At 40.4% G+C, this 27,447-nt stretch overlaps 2 protein-coding genes across 2 annotated transcripts in view; one reads left to right on the plus strand and one right to left on the minus strand.

Annotated features, from left to right (window-relative positions):
• Nucleotides 1-27,447, plus strand: part of mcf2l2 (MCF.2 cell line derived transforming sequence-like 2) — a 401,635-nt gene that overhangs the window by 211,568 nt on the left and 162,620 nt on the right. The window lies entirely within an intron of this gene.
• On the minus strand, nucleotides 829-27,422 carry LOC137375329 (lactosylceramide 1,3-N-acetyl-beta-D-glucosaminyltransferase-like). The gene is made up of 2 exons (XM_068042331.1): nucleotides 27,344-27,422; nucleotides 829-7,486 (listed from the first exon to the last, which is right to left on the minus strand). Exon 2 carries the CDS (start codon nucleotides 7,122-7,124, stop codon nucleotides 5,991-5,993), a length of 1,134 nt encoding a protein of 377 aa, XP_067898432.1. The 5' UTR covers nucleotides 7,125-7,486; nucleotides 27,344-27,422; the 3' UTR covers nucleotides 829-5,990.

Consider the following 27,447-nt stretch of genomic DNA (forward strand, 5'->3'; position numbering starts at 1 on the left):
GTACAGCTACAAAACCGGCATCCACCTGAATGTGGAAAATTGCCCAGGTATGTCCTGTCCACAAAAAGCAGGACAAATCAATCCGGTCATATATCATATACAAGATATACTACAACAACTTATCACACCTCCTTCGATAGCACCTGCCAAACGAGTGACCCCTTCCACCTAGAAGGACAAGAACAGCAGACACATAGGCATACCACCATCCCCTCCAAGCCACACACCATCCTGACTTGGAAATATATTGTTGTTGTTTCACTGTCAGTGGGTCAAAATGATGGAATTCCCTCCCTAAGGGCACAGTAGGTGTACCCGCACCAAAACAGACTGCAGCAGTTCAAGAAGGCAGCTCACGGTCACCTTTTCAAGGGCAATTAGGGAGACAACAAATGCTAGCCTTGCCAGCAACACTCATCCCCTGAAACAAATAAAAAAAACTATGGCATGCTGGGATAACCAACAGCTCCTTTCAGACTCCAAATTGGTGGCAATACTTTTAATTCTTTGGGGGGCTGTGGGGGGGGTGGGGGGGGAGAGCAGGAGAAGAGAATATTCTCTTCGTTCGACAGACTAGGCTTCTGCCCACAGTAACACAAAAACGGAGCTGCAGAAAAGAGATTGCAAAGGCCTCTCGTAGACAGATTGGAAGGCTAAAAGAAAAAAGAAAAGAAATATGCTCATGATAATCAAATAGAATTTAAGTTACTGTGGTTAAAAAAACAAAAATATTAAAATCACCATGCAGAACTAAGATCATACCTTCAAGATTTCAAAACAAAATTTCATATTTCAAACAACTTTATTTTTTCAAACAAAATATCTGGAAAAAACATTTGAAAATATCAACATACAAAAATATATTTATAGGGAGCTAGAACATTTAAACAGGTGCAAAGCTAGCATGAGGCTTGCAACAGTGTATAACAAAACATCAAACCCTTTCATTTCAGTTCAAATACATCATCTAGAAACAGGTTTACAATGGAGTAAAAGTTCTGTAAGAGGTGAAGTACACATTTCAAACAATATAGCTAGACAAACCTTTCAATTGTGCCACTGCATTTCAGCTCACTTTTGTGCTACTACAAAAACTACTTTGGCTTCAAAAAAAAAGTCAAAATTGTTGATCTGAATAGTTTTGAGCTATTCCTGCAACAAAGCTTGTGCGAGGTAGGTCACAAAGTGCTAAAATAGAGAGGTGTAAGCAATGCACTCATGTTGAGTGCAGCCCTCTATCCCTCCTGATAAACCGCTAATGGCATAGATAGCCAATCCTTTACTATAAAGTATCGTAAAAGGGATTTATGTACAGCCATTAAATTTAAAGGTAATAAAATTTAAGCCTTTTTTTTTAAAAAAGAGAGTCAATAGTATAGTTTAAAAAAGGGTCATTTGTGGGAATGTTTTTAGGAAGTGCTAAAATTGTCACTTGTTAAATTCAAATGGTTCTTGTCCCAGACTTTTAAAAACTCAAAAGTAGGTACAAATAATCTGAATCTACTACGATGGGAGAGTTTTTTTTAAATAAATGTTTGAGGTATTGCTTTTGTTCTTGGCTGATATGTTCCCATTTTTATTGTCCCTGGGCCCTTTTTGCATGAGAAAGTAGCGATTTCATTTCACATTGTATCTTGTTCCCTTATCCTATAGCACAAATAGAAATGTCCACTTGTAAATACAACATGGGAGAAAAGTTACCATTTGTCTTATTCAAGGCAATTCTACTTTCATTGAACATTTGAAAAAAAAAATTGTACTGTTTTGACAAATGAGCACTAGACATTGTTGATATAAAGCATTATCCAACGCAATATTTTCCCAATATTTCATCCACCAAATTAATAGACCCAGCACTTCTGAAAATACAGGTCCATCCATTTTAAACCCATTTAAAAATTCAGAAGGAAATAATTTTGTATGGGAAAGGGTGCCAGTACTCAAGAATAGAATAGATTTTACACCTCTGGCATTAAACAATCAGGGCAGGTATAACCGAGCAAAGCTCAGATGCAAAGCCAAAGTCCCTCTAATAGTCAAAAACCACCACTTACTGACCAATGTATATTTTTTCCACGTCTTACACAATTTAACTTGTATCCACAGTGAAAATGCCAATTTGTAAAGAAAGTGGTAATTTTGTTGGAGTGAACCACTGTAATAACTGGGTAAAGTCTGCCCAAACTCATTTCCCCAACAGTGAAAAGGTACTATTGTAACCCCCTGCTTCATCCAGTCTCCAAGAATAATTTTGGAAGTACATCAAATGAATCAATTTTAAGATATCTAATTGTAATGGATCAAACAGATTTTAATTTGAAGTAATTAACAAAATGGATACATTATTTTCTTAAAAATACTTATCTAGATTTACTAAATCACTTCTTGGCGAAGGAGAAAAGAGCAATTACTACATGGCATTTGTGCAATTATTATATATTGAAAAACACCAAAAGTGTATACTATTCTGTAACCAGGTGATACAAAAAAGGATCAAAACCATAAAGTCAGGAAAAATTATAAAATTGAAATATGTGAAACAACTCTGCTTTACTGTTTAAATATGACCTTTTCAAGAACGTTCACTTGTCAGATCATATGGGCAAGCCCGTTGTGAATAATAGTGCAACTTGGCAAATTTTGGGGCAAAAAAATTTCTACATTTGTTAAACAGTGGATAAAATTTCCCTTTCACGCACCCCCCACCCCCATCCCATCCCATCGGAGCTTCCTGGAGGGAAGAAAAAGCACATTCATGTTTCAAGTAAACCTTTGCATTTGTTTCACAAGTATGAAGGTATATTTTAGTTCCTAAATCCATCATATATAGTTTTTAAAAACAAAATTCTGGTGTCATATCAGATTAACTCAACCATGATGATCCCCATTCACAGTGCTGTTTGTACAGTTCAGCAATTATTGCCAAAACATGATACAATCTGCATTATTTAGTTAGGGACCCTGGAATCAGCAGAATTGCTCTCTTTTCCCTTACCTGGCTTCCACCCACCGTCCCCCCCACACCACTGTCATTGCATTGGGCCCCCATTGCCAAAGGCTTTGAATCCAAGTAGTGTCACTGGACATAAACCTTCCTAATCCTTATTTTCATATATTGCAAAAAATTCATCTGCAAGTAGAATGTGTGATTATTTAACATAACTGATCTCAGCCCCTTAAACTATTTGTACTGTGGCCTTGTTTTGAATTTAGGGAACCAGCTCCAAGTATTCATACAGCTAAATCCTGCTTTTATCCATATAGACCAGTAGAACCAGTTTTTCTTCTATAGCTGTGCAAGTCTGCTGCTGGGATAAGCAGCCAAATTCAGCAGTGTGAAATAGTAAGAGTTCATCTCCTGATCACAATCAAAGATCATGTTAAAACATTAGATTTGCAGAAACTCAAATTCCAATTTAGCAAGTCAAGTGTGAAATACTTAGTTAAACTACACATCAATGAGGGATTAGAAAACAAACACCATCAAGTAAACAGATGACATGCCACCTAACATGCCACCTGGGCATAGCTGTATTTGGGGCAGTCGAGTTTAACAGATTTTTTAAAAAGAGTAATTTTAGCACTTTAATACAGTATGCCCTCAACCCATAGAATGATTGTTTGCCAAAAATTTCTACAGGTCCCAAGATAAAGAGCTGTTGAAAGGCATGACAACATTTAATACACTCCAGGGCCATTGATATTCACAGTAAATTTCTAATACATAGAAGGCTAACAAAAGTTGAATTATCTTTTGTTAGAACAGAAGTGCATGGTTCATTTCAAACTTGAATGAGAGCAAGACAAAAGAATCAACTCCAGTGTTCCGGTTCAATTACATGAGTCGGTGGGGAGTGGGAAGTGGTTGTACTGTGACTTCTAATTTAAAGAGAAAGCAAACACCATTTCAATAATTAAAAGTTTCAGTTAGAGAGATGGTCAACAGGGTTAGGCAGAATTAAAAGTCTTGGTTGGTCTGTGTAGGTGGGGCGCAGGAAAAGCCAGGAATTTCCATTGGAAAGTGCAGTACCTCTGCACTCACTCATTCAACTTTTTAAAACTTCAAGTACTATGTTGTTGTGCTGGTAAGTAGTTCAAAATGTACAGAGCAGTAGACCTGACACTACCATGTGGATTCTAGGACTAGTTCCACGCTGATAGAGAAAAATTTACAGATTTTGCTAATTAGAGCCACTTGAATTTACCAAATAACTTAGAATGTGGGACAAGCTTGGCGGTGGCTTAGGATTGAGGTAAGTAAATGAGTAGGAAGTGGATTCATAGGATATTAGCATGTTAAGACATTCAGTATCCTAGATCTTTTGAAGCACAGATTGTATATAACACCATTTCTAATAATTAACACCCTCAAATGTATGATTTTGTTTTGTCACCAACACACCAGTGAACTTAATTCACTATTAGTACTTTGCATCTGAAAAAGAGTGAAGCGGTATCTGTTTATCAGGTTGCAAGTAGGCAACCTTCAACTACACAGTGTAAGGCACGTATCAATAAATTATTTGTGCAAAAAAAGTTGGTGAGTTTTTCCATGAAGCAAAATGTCAAAACTTAAAAATCTCAATATCCTGTAAACTATGTCAAAGAGGCAAGGTGATAAGACTCAAATGTGGTTGTTCAACAACTTCCATACTTAAATCAGAAAGTTTACAAATTCACATCACTGGCATGTGCATTACTTGGAATTTACAAACTCATCTTTACATGCACAAAAATGTACTACACTTCAAATTGCAACCCTTCTGCCATGATCAATTGCAGTGCTGCACTGATGGCAGTCAAGATGTTGGAGTGACCCAGACTGCCCAGCTCTTTTTGGAGAAAATATCATAGCACAGTGGGAAAACAAAACTAGCAGAAACTGCAGAACAACTCTCTTCCCTCTTTAACTTCATCGAAATAGCTCGATTTTAATTAGAAAGCTACTGGAACTTTTCCAATTTGTTCTTTCCATACAAACCATTGCTTAATTTGTAAACTGCGGAAAACTGAAGACCCATGTACACTTACTAGAAAATATTTAGCTATCATTTTACTACATATGGATATCAAAGCAACAACCACGTACAACACTTAGAACAGTTTGGCACATACATTATGTCCCAATATCCCTCAATGAATCCAACTATTTGTACATGCCATATAACTGGTTTAAATATGCCATTTAACAAATTTATCTTTTCAGCATTTTTAAAGTATTTAGTCAAGTATGCAGGCTACAGCATCCTATATTTACCAATTAAATCTATACATTTCATAGCTAAATTAGTTTTAATTTTAGGAGGAATAATACTGGATATTAAATTTGTAAGGTACCAGCAGGTTGAATGTGGTGGAATTTCAATTATGTAAACTTTAGCTCTCCAAAGAAAAATTAAGTTTTGTAGTCATGCATGAAAAGGACAGTTGCTTGAAATATCCAGCAAGTAAATGTTACAGATTAATGCAGGAATTAGTCAGCTAATTACTAGTCACAAAATGTAACCCAAGTATGCCTCACTTTATTCCAATCAAATTTTGTGCAGTTAATGAGAATTAATTCTGCCCATTTTCAGTAAAAAGGTATTGCATATAATTTAGAATTTACAGGCTAGTTGTTGAAATGCTTCATTGCAGAATAATCATCAGGGATACCATTAAATCTCCCTACATTGGTTTGCTGCTCACCATTTTCCCCAACTAGATCTTTGCAGACATAGCTCCTGAAAAAATACCAGCAGTCACTGGTACAAGTCCCCATAATTCACCAGCCTTGAATCCTTTGGTTTGCCAATTTGTAAAACCTGTTGATATTCAGTGCCCTGTACTTAATTTTGAAAAATGAATTTTAGAATATGAACAAAAACACTGGCAACAGTTGAGGTCAACTTGGTCTAAAATTACAACCGCTCCTTTTGGCAGTTATTACTCAACCCTGCCTCCCCCAAAAAATAAGCTTGGTGCTGTTATTTTTTCACGTAGTTGCTATACTAGGAAAATGCAGCAATGCAAGGATATGTGTCTATGTAGTATGGTTTGCAGAGAAGAAACACTTTGATCAGTCGACAGTAAAGTTGTCCCCAAAATCCAGAAGTGAGAGAAGTCACTTTTGCATGAGTAGCCTCCCGCCACAAATGGTGGATATCTTTCACATGGCCATGAGAGGTCATCATTTGCTTATAAATACAAGGATGATAAGGGGCCTTTCCTTCACCAGCAAAATATACATGTTGTTGTGGTGGTACTCCCATTCTTTTGGCACATATACCCATAAAAACATCATCTATATAAAGACTGCTGTTTAGGGTGATTAAGGCCTGATAGACTTTCACTGCCACATCTTGAGACACAACATATGCAGCACCTGCTGTATAATCAGGATAAGATGACCACTGATACATTTCATAGGAAACAAAGTATTTACTTTCTTTGTTCCTTATAGGGGGTGCACCTCGGTGCACTCGACCAATCCAGAAATTACTTATCCCTTTATCCAGCTGTAGCAGGTAGTTCACTAGATTTGGAGTGTGCACAAAAACATCATCATCACAGGACATAACAAATTTAGCATTTTGGCAGAAAGTATTTGCCCACTTGAACTGGAAGATTAGTTTCAATGTAAGATTGTGAAAGTCATCATAGAAATCCTGCTGGATAAGGTCATGATGTTGTTGATCTTCCATCAGTAACCTACTCTGTATAAGGTCTCTCTGGGAGAGATCTTTATGTACTCCCAGAACAAAAATCACTTTTATAGTGGCCTTTAACTCTGAATTTATATAGCGTTCATCGCCCCACGTCTGACGAATAGCATCCCGCCGAGGATGGTTTTCAGGAGAGGTCTTCACAAACAGAAGCAGCAACACGTCCTGATCTTGGCATTTGTTTGCATGGGTTATCAAGTACTGGTAACTGTGAAGGCTAGCTATCTCCTTGTTCAGAGTCAGGCTATCATTCAAAAAACTGTATTTATTGATGAGATATCTGTATGAATAAGACTTCACATGACTAATGACATTTGCATCCAGCTGCTCCCAATATATTAGGACAAGGGAGAAGAAGAAACAAGTAAAAATTAACTGTAGAAACTGCCGCTTTCTTCCTCTTCTGTACACAGTAGTCATCCTGCAATTTTAGTTGTTATTTGACAGACAAGAGGAATTTAGGATGTTTGTGCACTTTGCTTCCTGGAACCTTGGTGATATTTTGCATAGCTGATGCAACCAAACAGATCTCCTGTTGTAGAATACTAGCCAATACATAAAACTGGATGTAAATTGAATTATATAAACCAGGGAATAATCTCCTGCTGTTTTTGGAGGTATTATAGTAGATGCTACATTCCCATTCCCTCATCCAGGAATAAAAACGAAGCCATGCAAAAATAAAATCAAAGAACAAAGTCCATGTCCACAGTCTTCATCTTTTGTTGGAACGTTTATATCATACCATTTTGCTTCTGAATCATTCCAGCATATCACAGAACCTGTCAAGTAAGCAATAATGAATTTATACAAACTGATGATAAAAAAACGAATTAACAGCAGTTTACATCACAAAAAGTAGAAAAAAATCATTAGTACGTGAAAAGTTTAATCCACTATATAAATAGACCTGGTTTCAGTTTTTTGAAAACATCCCCTGCATGAATACTTGTTATATGCAACTAAAGCCTTGCTCATTCACCAAAAGAATGGATTTGTACCTGGTAAAGATCTAAATTTTCAGTTTTATCTTTTGAAATACCTAATTTTACTTTTTAAATTATACCTTAATTGAGCTATAGAAAAATTGGCACACAGTTCTCTGGGGAGGCAAATATCTATTCCACTTGAAGGTAGCATATCACTTAAAGCCAGAATGGTCTCAAAACTACCACTGTCAACACAATCGTGAAAACAATATAGCCTATTCACATATGTATGAAACTTTTGTCCCATGAAGCAATTATGCAGTTGTATTCTACCTTTGGTACGTGTAAATTATATAAAAGCCACCCAGTTCTAACACTACTGCACCCTCTCAATGCCTTCATTATCCATGTGCTTTCAGGCTAGTTGCCCAACATGGTCTTGGAGGGGTTGCAATTTCCTCCAGATAAACAAGGGCAAAAGATCAACATCTTCAGCCACAACCATAAATTTTATATCCTTAAAGACTCCAACGCCCTCCTGGAATTCCCTCTCTAAACCTCTCTGCTTCTCGTTTTCCCATGCTCCTGCTCACTTCACCCCTCACCCCACTCAAGACTCTTAGAACCCACCCTTTGATCAAGCTTTTGGTTGTGTTACTTTTACTTTTGATGACATTTTTGAACACATTGCCTTAATGTTTTATTCCCTATGCAAATCCCATTGGTTTTTAGGACAGTTGCAAAAGCAGCTACCCTCTAATAGGATGCCAAGAGGGGGTGAAAAAAAATACCCTTGGCTTGATCTTTAGCATCCCCATGGAAACAAATGGACAAGAGTTGGTCATCTCTTTAGCCTCCCTCCACTTTCATTCAAGTTGCTACTGTCCCTGTTATGTGCCTCCATAAGCAAAAGGTCATTCATGCATGCATTACAGTCTCATCACTGTCAACTTGAAATCAGCCAGGTGAGATACCTGAACTGTTTTAGACTTGCATAGCTTTGTAATCTGTATAGCCAAGATTCACTGTCCACACATGGACTTTCAGATGTAGTCTGGACACTCTTAGCCCAATTATAAGTTTGCCCAAGTTATTTTTATTTATTTTTTATTTAGAGATACAGCACTGATACAGGCTCTTCGGCCCAAGTCTGTGCCGACCAACAACCACCCATTTATACTAATCCTACATTAACCACATATTCTCTACCACATCCCCACCATTCTCCTACCACCTACACTAGGGGCAATTTACAATGGCCAATTTACCTATCAACCTGCAAGTCTTTGGCTGTGGGAGGAAACCGGAGCACCCGGCGGAAACCCACGCAGACAGGGAGAACTTGCAAACTCCGCACAGGCAGTACCCAGAACTGAACCCTGGTCGCTGGAGCTGTGAGGCTGCAGTGCTAACCACTGCGCCACTCGTTCAGTGATTAACTAAATCTAAGAACAGTTAAGAGAGGCCTCAATAGGTGATTTGCATCTCATAGTAAGCCATTATGTTTGGATACTGTTGAACACATACCAGTAGCCCAAAGGAGCATTTTTCACTTTTAAATTTAGATAATCTCACATCCTAACGTTGCTCAGTCCAAGAGCTGACTGTATCTGCATTTATGCTATATCTAACAGCAACACCACAATGGAGTACAGTAACTTATGCAAGCCATCTGCACCAGTAGTTTTCCCACAAGAAGTAATTTAACAAATATGATTTTAAATAGTGATTTCCATTAAAAGATTTCCAGGTTATTGTTAGGAAGGGTGAAAAATTATTCTTGTTAATCTCCCAACCAGGACCACTCACTACATCCTGGAAGTATTTTTTTCTCCTATCCCATGCAAGAAGATATCAAGGAAGAGTTGACACATCCTTACCTTTAAGCTTATTTTATATATTTAAAAAAATAAAAGCATCCTTTCAAAACGTCATTGACTACCACCATATTCAAATTTACTTGTAAATCACACTACCAGTTTCCCCTTTGCCATAGCTACACCAGAAAATGACAAGTGGCTGTGACCATCGGTCACTATGCATATAATAAAAATGACAGAATCAAAGCATGTGCCTAGATTACAGTGCAACCCGCATAATGATTTTATGCAAGTAAGGCCAATTATAAAACCAGCTTCAGTCAAATTTAAAAATTGCAGACAATATCAAAGTAATTTAAACTAAACATGCTTATAAACATTCACACCTTTAAGAGCATGACCTCCTGCTGATTTTCATTTATTGCACAACTGTTCAGTAACCCCAAGTTCTAATTATATGCAGGAAATTAAATAAGTTTCCAGCCTGCTTGATTGTTCTTGTATTAATTCAATGATTTGCACTGCAGAGAAATACCTTCATTTTCAGCATAAATAAGCAGAAGCATTTTGTGCATCCACAAATGAATAGGAAATTTTAGTTTTGACTGTGACTTAAAAAGGAAAACGTACTAAAAACACAGCTGCTAGCAATTCAAGTTATTCTGTAATGGTTGAGTTACTGTTATGGAAACAATCAATCTACAGTTTTGATTGTCTGGCAACACCATGACAACACTGGGAGACAAAAATAGCAACAACGCTGCAATGCAATGAATTTTATTTTGAACATTAAGCAAAACAAACAAAAACACTATCAGCCAACATCCCAGACTCCAACACCATTTCTAGGTATGTCCTGCCCCACCAGCAGGACAAACCCATCAGAGGTGATGACACAGTCAGGAGGGAGCAGCCCTGGAAGTCCTCAACATGAGGTCTAGAGATGAAGTCTCATGGCTTCAGGTTAAAACATGGGCTAGGAAACTTTCTACTGATTACCATCTACTACCCTTCTTCAGCCGAAGAAGAATCAGTACCGCATGTTGAACACATCGAGGAATCACTGCATTGAATATACCGAGTCAGGGACTTCAATGTCTGTCACCAAGACTGGCTTGGTAATATCACCATTGACTGAGTTGGCCAAAACCTGAACATAACTGCCAGGCTGGTCTTACGGTTGTCAAAGCGCAGATAGCCAAGTGGAACAGGATAAGAACACTGAAATCAAGTCTTTAGTCAATTAGCTTTTATTTACAGAGATACACATTATATTCGGTGCACCGAATTATATTCCAATCACCAGAGCATTCTTTCAGCCTGCTCCTCCATACATGAGCACAGATACGTCCTCAAATAATACCCTCCACTTGAACACAATTAACATCCAATTGATATACAATTAACAGTAGATGGTAAAAGAACCAACATGAAGGAATAACTTACTTGACCTTGTCCTCACTAATCTACCTTTCACAGGTGGATCAGTCCATGACAGTATTGGTTAGAAGGAGTGAGCATCACACAATTCTTGGAAATCAAGTCTCATCTTTAAACGACCCGTGCTAAGGATAGATAATAAGTCTAGCAGTTCAAAACTGGGCACCCATGAGGATATTAAATCAGCAAAATTGTATTCCACCACAATCTGTAACTTCATGCCTGAGCATCTCTCACCCAATCGAGTCAGAACAACCCTGGCTCAAATGAGGAAAGTACAAGAGCATGCCAGCAGGAGCACCAGGTGTACCTGAAGAAGCTACAACACAGGACTACATGCATACTAAACAGTGGAAGCAGCTTGCTGTATAGAGGTAAGCAATCCCACAACCCATGGATCAGGGCAAAGCTCAAAGTCCTACAACATCCAGTCACAAACAGTGGTGGACAAGTAAGCAACTAATGGGAGGAAGAGGAGGCTTCATAAACATTCCTGTTCTCAAAGATGGGAAGAGCCCATCAAAAAAAAAGAGGCTGAAGCATTCAGCAGGAATGCTAAGTGGATGGTCTTTTGGTCTCTCTGCCATCCCCTCCTCTCCCCCCTCACCCAGCTCCTCTGTTCCCTCTCTTCCCCCACCATTACAGATGCCAGTTTTCAGCCTATTAATTATATCAAGGAACAGCTGTGTGAACTGAACATAGCAAAGCAGACAGGTCCCAACATTCCAGCTGCAATGCTTAAGACCAGTGTTCCAGAATTAGCTGTTCTAGCACTGCTAAAACACTGGAAAATCTGCCAGGTTTGTCCCACGCAAAAAAGGGCAGGACAAGTCCAACCCAGCTAATTACTGTCCCATCAACCTCTCAATCAGCAAAGTGATGGAAGGAGTCATCAACAGTGCTATCAAGAAGCACTTACCAATAATCTGCTCACTCATGCGCACTCAGCTTCAGACCTTGTTGTGTCCATGTTTGGACCAAGGCTGCAAGAGCTGAATACAGAGGTGAGGAGAGAGTGTGATTGCCCCCGACATCAAGACAGCATTAAGCCAAATTGGCACCAAGAAGCCAGAGTAAACAGACAATAATGGGTATCAAGGAGGAATCTCTAATAAGTGGAGTCACAGCTTGCACAAAGGCCAATGGTTGTGGTTGTAAAAGTTGGAGGCCAATAGTTTCAAACCCAGGACACTGCTACAGGAGCTCAAAGCAGCATCCTTGGTCCAACTATCTTCAGCTGCTTCAATGACCACCTCCCCATTTTCTTTATTCATTCGTGGGATAAGCATCACTGGCAAGGCCATTTAGTGCCCATTCCCCAATTGCCCTTGAGGTGGTGGTGGCGAGCCTCTGCCTTGAACTGCTGCAGTCCACATGGTGTAGGTTAAAGCGTGGCTACCCAACCCAAACCCAACTGGACCAGATGACACGTGTCAGGTCAGGTCAGGTCTCTCTTCAGAGTCCAGCATTCAGGCTCAGTTCGGGCTGGACAAGGGTGCTGCCTCCGGGAAGTAATCTTCAATTAAACATTAAAGGTCAAGGCGGGAAAAGTGCAGTTTGGACTCCGCACTCTGCGGTGAGCAAGTGAGCGTTTCTTGGAAGTCATCGTGCTCATGCTATAGCTTCCATGCATCCAAAAGTGATTCTACGCTACAGTACACTATGGATGCAAAATGAATGCTGTCTACTGGAGAATGTTTAGCAGTGGAAAGTCCTGTAGCCGGAAAAGGTAAATCTTCCGTTTGGAAGCATTTCAATGCTGTTGTTTTCCTCAATAGTAAAAGTTCAAGTAGGATTTGTACAATGTAAACCTTGCAAACTTCTACTAAAATATGACAGCAAAAATACGGGAAATTCATCTTTGCAGCCGCACATTGAAAAATTTTGTACTCGACCCACAGCAGGGTCAAGTCAAATCGTACCCAACTTCATTTGTACAGACAAGCGAAAAAAACATACCCATTCACAAGAAATCAGAAATTACAGACAAATGTGAGTGTCTCTGTTGCAAGGATATACGACCTTTCCAAACTGTCTCTGGTGAAGGGTTTGTTGAGCTAGCACAACAGCTTATCAATGTGGGTGCTACATACAGTTGAGTATCAGCATCAAGTGTGTTACCAAATCCAAGTACAGTTTCAAGAAGATGTTGTGATGTGGCCAAAGAAAAAGAGAAAAACAACTAATTTCTCAGATTACTGACATACTAAAGGATGTGAATGTGGGAATGATAACTGACATGTGGATGGACGATAACCATAAAATCCATTATATGTCGATAACTTGTCATTACATCACAGATTTTCAATTTAATGCCAAGGTTTTAACAACAGCAATGTTTCCACTGAAGATCAAAACTGGTGAAAACATCAGGTGTGAGATTTTAAAGCTGCTACTGAATACTTTGAGATTCGACCCAGCAAATTTAAACAGATTAGTCTGAGTAACAGATCAAGGCATTAACATGGTGCTTGCTCTTAGACTATACCGACGTCTGGATTGTCAGGACCATGTATATAACATGGTCCTTCCACATTCATTTGATCCAAAGGAAGTAGCTTCCGAAGCTCTGGATGTTGTAGAAACTATACATCATGCCAAAGTTTTGGTGACATAAGTTAAACAGTCTGGTCTTGCTGCACAGTTGTCTAAAACTTTAAATCCAATGGGAGAAACGAGGCACAGTACTGTGTATCTGACACTGAATTCAACTCAGGATATTTATCATGAGCTGTACGAGAAACTGGAACAATGTGGGGAAAACTACAGGCTGGAAAACTTTGCCCCAGATGTCTTGCAGTTTTTGGTTGATTTCCTCTGACCATTTTATGAAGCTCAGAGGGAACTCGAAGGAGACCAGTATCCTACATTGAACCTGGTAATTCCATGTTTTGAGAAACTTAAATGACTCTGTATGCCACTTTCTTCAGATGCTCCAATGCAAGCAGTTGTCAGGCAATGGCACAGAGAGTGGCTTTGAAGAAAGTTGAAGTAAATGGCGTGCGCAAGATAGCAACATTTCTCTGGCCTAAATTTAATCGGCTGCGAATGTTGTCCAGCCAGGATAGGGAAGAAGTTTGTTCTGAGGTGCGCAGACATTATCAACAACTTTAAAACAGAAGACATTGTGAAGGAAACGAAAGTGGTTGACAATGAACCTACAGCTGCCAAAAAAAGCAGTGACCAAATTTGCTGAATGGGAGAATGTTCATGAAGAAGTGGACACAAATGATGAAGTGCAGCAGTACACAGCACAGAGGCATGCTGTGTTGGCGATGGCAAACAAGTGCGATCTGTTGGACTGGTGGAAGGAACACAGTGTTGCATACCCTAAATTGGCCAGGCTGGCTAGAATTATACTTTGCATTCCGGCGAGCAGTAGCAACAGAGAGAGGAACTTCAGCATAGCTGGAAGGACAATTGACCAGTGGAGGACTGCCCTTAAGCCATCTACTGTTGACTATTATTTTTTTTACATGCCAATTTACAAGACCTTGTGTTCTTTTTTTTTTGCCATGTCTGTAACTAAGACTACTTAATCAAATGTTTACCTAACTGCCTATTGGGTGCTTCGTTGGAGTAGGCTATTTGTTTTCTTTTTAATCTATGGTTTGTCGCGACTGATTTGTTATATCTGGTTATCACGGTGCTGTTTGTGGGAGCTTGCTGTGGGCAATGGCGGCTGCATTTCCTATTTTACAACAAGTGACTACAATTCACAAAGACCTTCACTGGGTGGAAAATAGTTTGGGATGCCCTAAAGTTGTGAAAGGTCCTGGAGAAGAGCAAGTCTTTCTTTGTAGAGAGAGAAAATGGATAATCTCATGAGAAGACTGCTTAAAAATCATGAGGGAGTCAAGACGTTGTTTGAAAGTCTCGGAAGAGACAAGCTGATTTTTCTGACAGAAAAACGAAATGCTGTGTGTATTTGAAAGTTAACACTTAGTTCGGCTCCTAGATTTGGGATCTTTAATTTTATGTACTCAAGGAGTTGGAAGAAAGATGTTCAATAAATACGTAACTGTATTTGATCACTGTTTATCTAGCACAGCTTGATAAACAAAGATCTCAAAAGGATAGATGGACAGATGAAAGTTTTGGAGGATTGAGATTCACCCATGACATCAAATAATCTAGGGTAAGAATTTTTTTTTTTTTGAAAGTGATACTAACCTTTATGTAAAATTGTATTAAATGTCAATGCTAGAAATTGTTCAACATACTTTGTCAATATTAACATTCTTATTTGCTTTGTAGGCTATTCGAGGTGCTGACCATTATGTGTATGCTGATCAACCAGAAGTCTCCAATCAAACAGTACTGTAGACTAATAATCAGACAGCACTGGGAATCTGCAGTACTGTACATTATCAAACAGTACTGGGAAAGCCGGCTATCTGATCTACCATTTTTCCAATCTTTCCTGTCACTGAAATTTGGTGTCCAGTCCAATCTCTGTATTGAATTCATTGAGCTTAGGAATAGCAGTAAGAAAACAGGCCTCTGTGTTGCTCATGTTTAAATCTTCATGACCTTGCACACCGCTGCTCCAAATCTCTACAGCCATCCAACCCTCCGAAAACAGTGTTCACTAAAAAAGGGAAGGGGGGTAAGGAAGTCATGAAGTTCGTACCGCTGCTCACTATCCAAATGAACTCGGCCACAAAGTGCTCGTATGCGCAAGTTGCTGTGGGTGGGAAGAGAAAAAAAAAAAAGCAGCATGCCATTGGTTCCTGGTGACGAGATCACGCTCAGATTCCCATATCAATTTGCATGATTCTGCAGGAATAGCCGGCTGCCAGAACGGATAAACAGGATCACAACATTTGGACAAGGTAGAGCACAATAACCTGCTTGATAACTTTATTACGATAGTTGGGTTGGGTGCGGAAAAAAATTTAAGGACTCAGGCCCGGGTCAGGTTTCAATTTTATACCCGAGTAGGCCTTTAGTGTATATACACACACGACAGTGCTGTTAGGGGATAAGTTCCAGGATTTTGACCCAGTGACAGTGAAGGAACAGTGAGTGATATAGTTCCAAGTCAGGATAAATCACAAGGTTAGAAGTAGGGCTGGTGATTGATGATTGCAGTGTTCAGCTGCATTCACAATTCTTCAGATCATGAAGCAGTTCGTGCCTGCATACATCAAGACGTGGACCATATCAGGCTTGGACTGATAAATGCCTGGCAAGGACCATCTTTGATACTGAATAGCATGATCATAAATGAAACACCAATACCCTGGGGGCTGTCAGTCATTGACCAGAAACTCAACCAGACCAGCCACACAAATGCTGCAGACACAACAGCAGGCCAGAGACTGACTGTTCTGAAGGGTGGCTCACCTGAACCCCCCTAAAGCCTCTTCACCACCTACATCACACAAGTCAGAACTATTAGAATTACTCTCCACTAGATAGGGACAGCTCAACACACTCAAAAAGTTCAAAACCATCCAGAACTCAAACCAGATGGACTGCAATGCCCACAACCCATGAAATGAATAAAAAACAACTCAACTGGTTTGATCAGCGGCCTATCCACCACCTGAATCATGCATCTCATCACCAGTGCACCATGGCTGAAGAGTCTAATCCTTTTTCTTTCTTTGGCCTCCTTATCTCGAGAGACAATGGGTAAGTGCCTAGAGGTGGTCAGTGGTTTGTGGAGCAGTGCCTGGAGTGGCTATAAAGGCCAATTCTAGAGTGACAAACTCTTCCACAGGCGCTGCAAATAAAATTGGTCGTCGGGGCTGTTACACAGTTGGCTCTCTCCTTGCGCTTTTGTCCTTTTTCCTGCCAACTGCTAAGTCTCTGACTCGCCACTTTAGCACTGCCTTTATGGCTGTCCGCCAGCTCTGGCGATCACTGGCAACTGACTCCCACAACTTATGATCAATGTCACAAGACTTCATGTCGCATTTGCGGACGTCTTTAAAGTGGAGACATGGATGGCCGGTGGGTCTGATACCAGTGACGAGCTCGCTGTACAATGTGTCCTTGGGATTCTGCCATCTTCCATGCGGCTCACATGGCCAAGCCCCATGCGCTTGTTGAGTTCAGCATCATGAGACAGGTTACTGGTGATAGTTGAGCCTAGGTTGGTGAACTCTTGAACCACTTCCAGAGCTTGATCGCCGATATTGATGGATGGAGCATTTCTGATGTCCTGTCCCATGATGTTCGTTTTCTTGAGGCTGATGGTTAGGTCAAATTCGTTGCAGGCAGCCACAATCCTGTCGATGAGTCTCTGAAGACACTCTTCAGTGTGAGATGTTAATGCAGCATCGGCAGCAAAGGAGTTCCCTGATGAGGACCTTCCGTACTTTGGTCTTCGCTCTAAGATGAGCATGGTTGAACAACCTGCCATCTGATCCTGTGTGGAGGAAAATTCCTTCTTCTGAAGACTTGAACACATGTGAGAGCAGCAGTGAGAAGATGATTCCAAACAGTGTAGGTGCAACAACACAGCCCTGTTTCACGCCACTCAGGATAGGAAAGGGGTCTGATGAGGCATCACTATGCCGAATTGTGCCTTTCATATTGTCATGGAATGAGGTGGTGATGATACTTAGTAGCTTTGGTGGACATCCGATCTTTGCTAATAGTCTGAAGAGACCACGTCTGCTAACAAGGTCAAAGGCTTTGGTGAGATCTATGAAAGCAACATAGAGGGGCATCTGTTGTTCTTGGCATTTCTCCTGTAGCTGGCAAAGGGAGAACAGCATGTCAATGTTGGATCTCTGCTCGAAAGCCGCACTGTGCCTCAGGGTAGACATGCTCAGCCAGCTTCTGGAGTGTTTAAAAATGACTTGAGCGAAGACTTTCCCCACTATGCTGAGCAGGGAGATTCCACGGGAGTTGTTGCAGTCACCGCGATCACCCTTGTTCTTATAGAGGGTGATGATATTGGCACCGCGCATGTCCTATGGTACTGCTCCCTCATCCCAGCACAGGCAAAGCAGTTCATGGAATGCTGAGAGTATAGTAGGCTTGGCACTCTTGATTATTTCAGGGGTAATGCCATCCTTTCCAGGAGCTTTTCCACTGGCTAGAGAATAAATGGCATCGGAGTTCCGATTTTGTTGGCTGTTCGTCCAGCTCATCCATGACTGGCAGAGACGGGGCAGCATTGAGGGCAGTATCAGTGACAACATTTTCCCTGGAGTACAGTTCTAGGTAGTGCTCCACCCAGCGGTCCATTTGCTTACGTTGATCTGTTATTGTGTCCCCTGATTTAGATTTGAGGGGGGCAATCTTCTTGATGGTCCAATCCACAGGACACAATGAAGCAACTTGCCAAGGCTCCAACAGCACTTCTCAAACCTACAATCTTCATCAATTAGAAGGACGAGGGACACAGATGCATGGCAACATCACCATCTCCAAATTCCCCTCCAAAATCACACACTAGACTGACTTGGACATATACTGCCACTCCTTCATAGTCGCTTGGTCTAAATCCTGATACGCCCTATCCAACAGTACGGTGGCAGTATCTTCACCACAGGGATTGCAGCAGTTCAAGAATAAGACCACCACCACCTTTTTAAGGGCAACCAGGAATGGACAATAAATGCTGCCCTTGCCAGCGACCCTCGTATCTTGAGAATTAATTCAAATGGAAAATCTGTTGTAAAATCTCAGTGGTTTTATTTCCATAAATGGGGTATCTAAAACTGCACACACTACTTTAACTGTGGCCTAACCAATGCAATGTAACATTAATCATAACCTTTTTAGTCTTGTATGCTTATATTCCCATTTTATTAAAGCCAAAATGCTGTTGGCCTTTATATGGCCTTATCTGCTGCAGATACTTTCAAGAAATGGTGTATTTGATCCTGTAGGTCTCTACTCATCCACACCTTTCAGTATCATTCAATTTTTGTTCTGTTCATCATTTTATCCCTTCTTGAAGCTATGCCATCCTCTATACAATTTACAGAGTGAAAAATTGTGGCAAGAACCTTCAGTATCACCTTATTCCTTTCAATAACCTTAGCGCAGACCATTACAGCTGACTTGACTTATCTACCTCCAGTTCTGCTTTCTTTCCCCAACCACTCACCGAACCCATTACTCATAGTTATCACACATCCAAGGGAAAAATAATAAACTATATAGACTATATTGTCGAATATCAGTTGTGAGCAAATTCTTAGAATACATAGTTCAAGATGAAAATGAGTAAACATTAAGAAATGTGGGTTAATCGAGTCCTGATAGCAAATATTTGTTAAAATTATTGTTAAATATAGCTCGCCTTTAAATGACTCAATGGATGAAGGGCATGCAGCAATTGGCTCTGTGGTGGTACCCTGGCCGGAGCCAAAGACTGATTTCAAACCCCACTGCGTGGCTTTTGAAAAGCAAGAGGTTTTCCTGATGTCCTGCCATTCATCTCTCAACCACCACTACTTAACAAGATTAACTGGTTGTCCAACTCACTGCTGTTTGTAGGACCTTGCATTGTGCAAATTGGCAGAGATATTTGTCGACAAAAATACAGTGATTACACTTGAAAAAGTAACTCTTGGCTGCAAAGCACTTAGGATGTTCTGAGGTCATGAAAGGTGCCACCTTAGATTATAAAAACTGAAGCAAAATATCTCCATACTTTCATCTTTGATCAGTCCATCCTCTTTTAGAATACAAATGCCCCTATTTCCTTTTATGTTATTACCTGCTAGCCTTTCTGTCCCCTTTTTCCACATACCCACTATATTACTCATTCCCCCCACACTCCCACCCTGCAAAAGTACTGTTTCGCCTGATTTTAAGCCATCTGCCTCACTCTAAAGTTTCTTTTTAATTTCTCTATCTGATGCCCATCTCCCATCCATCTTGTGGGAATACATCAATTTTTGTACTCTAACCACCTCATAATTAAAATATTTCCCCCTCTGATTAGTGATCTGGCTTGCTAACTTTTATGTCCAGTTAATGTAGGCCGGAACCCTTCTAATATTATTGAACTTGGCCTTTTTCAATCCAGCATTCTTATGACTATCTCTTTCATAAATTGGAGCTATATAGTCTGATCACTGTTTTAACATCATTCTCCTACACAGTTATTTTCCCACTTCATTTCCCAGAATGAAGTCAGGCAAGGCTTCCTTTCCTTGTTAGACCAGAATTATTATTCAAGAAGACTTGAATGCATTCTAAAAAGCATTTCCCAATTGGACCACATGCATTACCTTTATCCTAATCTGAAATAATTCAAATGACCCAATTATTACCCTTGTCTACTGCTTTTATAGATCTTTCTGACCTTGTCAGATCTCTCCCTCCTCTATCTTATCTCGACCTTTTGGCGGCTGGTAATGCAAATCATGAATTTTTCCATTCCCCTTCCTATTCATTCAAATTATGTCTTCATCCCAATGTTCTAGCACAGGGGTCAGCAACCTTAATAACAAGGAGACATTTTTAAAAATTTAGTCAAAATTTAGGCAATATCTTAAAAGTTGCAGTGCTGTTACTCAAATGCCAATAATAATGAGAAATAGGAGATACATTTCAACAACATTTTAAAGGTTTTCACAAAAGATTAATTGAATGACACTTTAAGTATAAAGTTAATAAAAGTTTTAAAAACAAGCCATTTAAGCATCCATTAAAATGGGTTTGATCGATCAAGGTTGGGAGCTGCACGAGGCTCGGGAGCTGCAGGTTGCAGAGCCCTGTTCTAGCATTATGGTTGAATCTTTATACAACCCCGTTTGCTTCCTTCGCTCCCTTAAAAATGTTATAAACAAAAAATTAATTTTCCAATCCTGTTCAAGCAAAGTAATATCTTCATTATAGCTAATATATCATTTCCCTCCACTTCCAAACTTGTGTTAAGCAAAGACTGCCTCGGACATTTAAAACTTCTGTTTTTAAAAGAAAACCCATTGTGGAATCATTGCTTTTCTTGTTTCATATACAATGAGCCAGACTTGGGTATAGAAAGTACAATTTCAAAATCTGCACAAGATATAAAAACTTGGCAACACAGTAAAGTGAGCAGGATAGTAGCAGACGGTCAGGAGAACAGACTGGTGAAATGGGCAAACATGCCAGATAATGCAGATAAAAGTCAAATTATGCACTTTGGGAAGAACAGCATGGTTGGTTGGCATCCTTCCATCTACGAAAGATGATGGACTGACAGCAAACAATCCATTTAGGTGGGGTGTCTTCTCTTGCTACACCCTTGCTGATGGCTGTAACGGGCAATCCTTGAGAGACAGGTTCTGCCACAAGTGCTGCACATGAATCTGCCAAGTGACAATGAGTCGTTTTTGACATTGGCACCCGTTGCCAAGCTCCTGTGACAACTGGTAGTCAAGATTGTGCACACCAGTACACTGCATGTGTCACCATTTGCCTTTTGCCAGCTAGTGACATCCAGGTGCGATAGTCAACATTTAGGGCCTTTATGGCACGCTTGTAAGCATCCCTGAAGCGGAGCTTTGGGGGCCCCACTGGTCATCTGAATCCAGGGGCTACCTCACCATACAGAAGAACATCATGGTGAGGCAGTATCGTTTAAATAGTACTATTTTGAGGGGATGCACGAACAAAGGAACCTGGGGATGCATATTTGCAAATCTTCAATGGTGGCAGGCCAATTTGGTAAGGCAGATAAGAAAGCATATGGGACACTCAGCTTTGTAAGTGGGGGCAAAGATGACAAAAAAAGTAAGTCTTGCTAAACCTTTATTAAATCACTGGTCAGACCTCAGCTGGAGTACTGTGTATAATTCTGGGCACCAGACTTTAGGACAGATGCCAAGGCCTTGGAGAGAGAGTACAGAAGAGGTTTACCAGAATCATACCAGGAATGAGGGACTTCAGCCACGTAGTGACTAGAGAAGCTGGGATTGTTCTCCTTAAAGCAAAGAAACTTAAGGGAAAATCTAATAGAGGTTTTAAGGGACTTTGATAGAGGAAACCGAGCAAGTCAGTATTTTTCCCTACAAGTGGGTCAGCAACCAGAGGTCACAGATTTAAAATAATTGGCAGAGGAGCTAGAGGGGAAAAAGAGGAGAAATGTTTTCAGCACCGGGTTAAGGTCTGGAATGCACAACCTGAAAGAATGGTGGAAACGGATTCCATAGGAACTTTCAAAAAGCAATTGGACGTGTACTTGAATAGGACTAATTTGCAGGGTTTGGGACTCAAATTGGATAGATCTTTCAAAGAACGGGCACAGACATGATGGGACAAACGGCATAATTCAGTGATGCAAGATTCTATGATTCTAATGTTCCGCTGACATTAAAATTCATTCAATAGTTGAAGTCAGCGTGCAGACCCATGTTTGTGCAGAATGCAATGTTCTCTGGCCAGACAGCTAGTTACTAAGTTTCCTATTCCACACATTTGAGAGAACTCCTATTGGATGCAACAATCACTCATGATGGACTATGCTGCACCTTCAAACACAACAGTAGCTGTACCAGGGGTTGGCAACTTGCCTGTATGCAGACACCAGTGTCCATTGTAATTTTAATTTTAAAGGCTGCGTTTGTTAACACAACCACTAGTTGGCACAGTACTAGCACATGTGCAAATGCAGCCTGTTCTACTGAAACGTCACTGTCTGCGACGTTCAGGCAGCTATCAGTGTTAAAGATGGCACTGCTCAATTTATCACAGAAAAACAACTTCAACCCAAAAATCCCTTCAAAGGTTGCCATCGCCGCCTCCATCCCACCCCCAATAGTCCCCCGCTCCCTCCTGCCATTGTTTCATTTGTATAATTTCTTGGATGTCTCCTGCTCGACTCGATTTGTTTTTGACAAAAACAGAAGTCGCTGCTTCTCCCCCCCTCATCCTGCTTGCTCCCCACTCCCCCCTAGCTGCTAGGTTATTTTAAAACACAAGTTTAAAGGCTTGGAGCAAGACTTTTAAAATTATCTGGAGCTAAAGTCATTAGAAAGGATCAAGATCATTGGGGCATCAGCAGCACCTACCCGTCTCAGTGAGACAGCTTTCCAGCTTTAACTGCAGCATGTGCAGTGTGGGTGCTGGAGCTGGACTGAGGCGGTCAGGTCGGATCCGCAGCAGGCTGAGAAATCACCAAGTGTAGGAGAGGAATGGATCCAGTGGGTGGACAGGGAGGCTTCATAAACACCCAGTGTGGGCCTCAAACAACCCCTAGAAGCAGCTACTGGTTCCACATTTGCACCAAGTGGGGCAGCAGCTGCAGGGTTTTCCTAGTGACAGGCCCAGGTTAACAGCTGCCAGCTTTCTGGCGCTTTTGCAGGAATTAAGGATTAATAAACTATCAAATTCTCAAACTTTAAAGGAAACTTAGCTCAGTTATAAAGGGGTCTGGGGAGGAGGTGAGAGAGAACCTGTTGGAAAGAGGGAGAGCAAGTGGTCCAGAGCTACTGCACAAGGTTTTAAAAAATCATTTAATTTAAAAAGCCTCCATCCGAAACAAACTAGAAATGCTCCAAAAATACTGGTTTAACATAACACACAGAAGAGGACAGGAAGTTGAGTAAATGAGTAGTTTCATTTACGTGGAAATATTGTGCAGGTTCTGGTGTTTGATCACCTTTGCAGAGTCTATCTACATAGTCATATCACATTCACTTTTTGGACTGGAATAAATTTATAAAGTCTAATGTACATTAAGTGACCTCAATGGCCAGGGAGGGACTCGGGAGGCAGCTGTGAATTCTAATTCTAAGTCACGTTTTCCCACTTTTTTTTTCTTACTTGTGAAAAAAAAACTTGGCATCGAATTTGAAAAAAGATCATTCAGACCAACTTGGGAAAGAGACTTACTTCTGTCAGTCTTGGTTTTGAACGTGTATTGATTTAGTTGGCTGGCTACATGCTACGCAATGTTAACACATGGTGTAGCTGGCTCTATTCGGTCAACAAAAGTAATTTGCATTGACATTGCATACTGAGTTCCGAAGAAGGGTCACTGACCCGAAACGTTAACTCTGCTTCTCTTTTCACAGATGGTGCCAGACCTGCTGCATGGTTCCAGCATTTCTTGTTTTTATTTCAGATTTCCAGCATCCGCAGTATTTTGCGTTTATTATACTGTTTTTCTTGCTAGCTAATACAGTTGTGCTGCTCTCCATTGATGTTTGTATGCTTAGCTACTTATTTATAGGGAGAAATGTGTTTTGATGGTATTAGATTGGTTATACACATTATATACAGGTTAATTGCCCCCATGTTTGTGGCCGAGTCAATAATGTCAAATGTCTGTGCCGCAACATGTTGGTGCCTATCTCTGAACTTTACCCACGGTGCAAAGAGGTTTACATGAATAAGATCTCTCTACAAATGCGCTGGTTAAATCCCACCAGGAATATGTTGCAGAGTTACTTACAGCCAGAGCAACATAACAAAATAGCTATAAAGAATCTGTAATGGAGCATGGTTTAGTGAATAGCTTTACAACATACTATAAAGCCAACGAACAAATAACCATTTAAAACAACCAATTAGAGTGACCAAATAAGTCAAATTCCATATCATAGAATTTCAGGATCTTCAACTGTCTTGAGAATTGCACTTTAATATTTTGTCCTTTTTTCATGGAAAATAAAAAAGGACCAAGTGGCCTTGGTTCAGGATTAGTCAGTGGTGATGCGGTAGTTATCATGACAGGGCCCATTAGTCACTAATTTCAGCAATAGCCAGCTGATATCATGAGTAGATTGTGTTACAAATCCCAGTGTGCCTTCAATGCAAAGGTGTTCCTACAGATTGATCACTGAAAGCATGAAGGAAATGTCAGTGATGCTGAGTGCTCTGACTGTGGATTCATAATTCATGAAACCAAAATTCTGAAACAGATATTCCACTTGAACTATAAATCACCAAGTGCATACTTTGCCTTCATGAAAAATTAAGTAGTGGCTTTACAACCAAGGAGTCTGATCAATGTTGAAAATGGCTAAAATTGCATCCGTTACTGTAAACAGTTTGAACTGGTTTCAAAATAAGCATGGATACAAAATGGACCCAACTCAGGAGCAGGTCTCTTGCAGCTAATTCACACACACACTGAAATGTTATCACCCCAAAACTGCCAACACAATCTTCTTCCTCCTAGTTTATTGCTCCCTCATTAGCAACCTAATGTTCCAAATTAGAACTGTGGATGTACTTTGCATATTTTTGGAAAGTACAATTTGCACTGTACCAACCATCCACACTTTTAAAGTAAATACAGAAGCTCTAAGGGACGTTGGTCCTTATTCATCCCTGATCTAAGAGATGAGAGTGCATCCTAAAAGAATAATTTGCAAATGAGGGTCAGGAATAATTACATTAAAAGGTACACTAAGGAGAGCTTTAAAACTCAAACTTGTTTCACCCAATTACAACTCTCGCATGTTAACAATTGTGAAATTACACACATTGGGATGTCTCCTGGAAACAAAAATAAAGCAATACCAGCACCTTGGAAGTGCACCCAACTGTCCAGACAGCTTCAACTGCAGAATTCAAATATCACCAGAACAATTTACATAATTCCTTTAATGTAGGAAATAGTCCCAACACACTTCACAGAAGGGTAATCAGACAAAAATTAATGGCGAGCCAAAGAGGGGTGACTAAAAGCCTGATCAGAGGTAGGTTTGAGGTGGTTTTTAAAATGGAGGAATGGAGAGAGGTTTTGCAATGGAATTTCAGATCTTATTGCTTAGCAGGCTGAAGCCACTGATACAGGGTGAAAGTAGTGGGAGGTGCAGAAGCCAGAGTTTTTGGAGGGCTACAGGGATGTGACATGTTAAGAGTTAGGGAGGGTTAAGGCTGCGCCATGAAGGAATATAAATACAAGCATCAGAATTTTAAAATTGAAGGTTTTGGGAGATTAGAAACCATCATACAAATAATAGACTGGGAAGAGAATTTAGCGATGTACATTGTTCTGCAGGGTTAGAATGGATAAATTGGGGGAAGTGAGGGTTTTTGTGGGGAAAAATATCTACTAACAGGCAAATTAGGATTACATACAGATAAAAGTAGAACCTTTTAATTACCATAAGTTAACATTATGGGGGAAATAACTCAAGATCCTTTACCAATCAAGGAAAAAAAAACTTTAAATAGACAAGCATAGACAACTGTTTGGGAAGAGAACCATTTATGGAAATGATAATGGACTGTACATAATTTAAATGGTGTGCAACCTTTACAGTGGGTGATTTTGAACTTCAATGCACAACAACCTGGGATACAGGAATTGTAGACTTGAATCATAACATGGAAAGAGTGGGTTATAAGAAATATGTGCTGTATTGTCCCCCCTCCTCTTTTCAGCAAGTAGGAAATAAAGCTCCTTCTAAATTGGGTTATGTACTATACTAATACCGATGTCATTTTTATATTTTTTAAAAACTTCCTAGCTGCTGGCCTACCAAAGTTGCCAAGTATGTTCAGGGGTCTATTGCTGGTTTTACAAGGCCCACGACTGAATAGCACAAGAGGGGTAGAAGGAAACACATTTTAGAAAGGAAAATAAAAGAGAAAGAAAATTGAATACTTTCAATCTACAAGTTCCCCTCCAAGTCATACACCATCCTGACTTGGAACTTCACAGGTGCTAGGTTAAAAAGGCTGGAACTCCCTCCCCATCAGCCCTGTGGGTGTACCTACACCAACACCAGTTCAAGGTGGCCTCTCATCACCCCATTCTCAAGGGCATTTAGGGATGGTCACTAAATGCTGGCTTGCCAGCACTGCACAAATTCCAAGAATGAATAAATGAAAAGTCCCACACTAATGTGGTCAACTCTTAACTACTCTTTGAAGTGGCCTCACCACACCCACTCAGTCGCACTAAGATTAAGTGGCAATTAGGATAATAAATATTAGCAGCACCCAGAGCCTACAAGGGTGGAAAAAAACATATAATCGACTCTTATTCAGTATTGAGGGCTGGATCCTGACTTTAGGGCGAGAGTCTTGCAGCGAGGAAACTACCCTTAAACTGTGTAATAAAAACAAGAAATGCTGGAACTACTCAGCAGGTCTGGCAGCATCTGTGAAAAGAGAAGTAGAGTTAACGTTTCGGGTCAGTGACCCTTCGTCGGAACTGTGCGCTTCGAGTGGACTTTGAACCCCGCTGCCCGACGGCAGGTAGTCGCAGTCTCCTCTCACGACCCGGGGAAGACATGCTGCTACGAGGACGCCATAAATTATTTTTTTTAATTCCTTAAAAACCTCGAAACACACACCCAGACACTGGAGTGGATAAACTGGCGTTATCAGTGTTGATAATAAGCTCACTTCCTCGCCTCGAGTTCCCCTAGAAACGTCCAGTCAGGCACTTAGTCATATCCCACCCAATTTCTGCTCTTTAGCTTCACTCATGAAATAAACCGTTAGATGCAGAAAAATACCACAAATTTACAGAGACAAAAGGCGCTTTCCGGAGATAAATTCAGGGTGAGACTTTCCGAACCCTTACCCGCGATCGCCCAACGCCAGTCCGTTGTGTAACCCACCAACAAAATGACTGCTCAGTAAACAAAAGCAACCGCTTTAGCGCCCAGCTGACCAACCCTGTCCGCC

This window comes from Heterodontus francisci, chromosome 11, assembly GCF_036365525.1.
Source record: "Heterodontus francisci isolate sHetFra1 chromosome 11, sHetFra1.hap1, whole genome shotgun sequence".
Taxonomy (NCBI): domain Eukaryota; kingdom Metazoa; phylum Chordata; class Chondrichthyes; order Heterodontiformes; family Heterodontidae; genus Heterodontus; species Heterodontus francisci.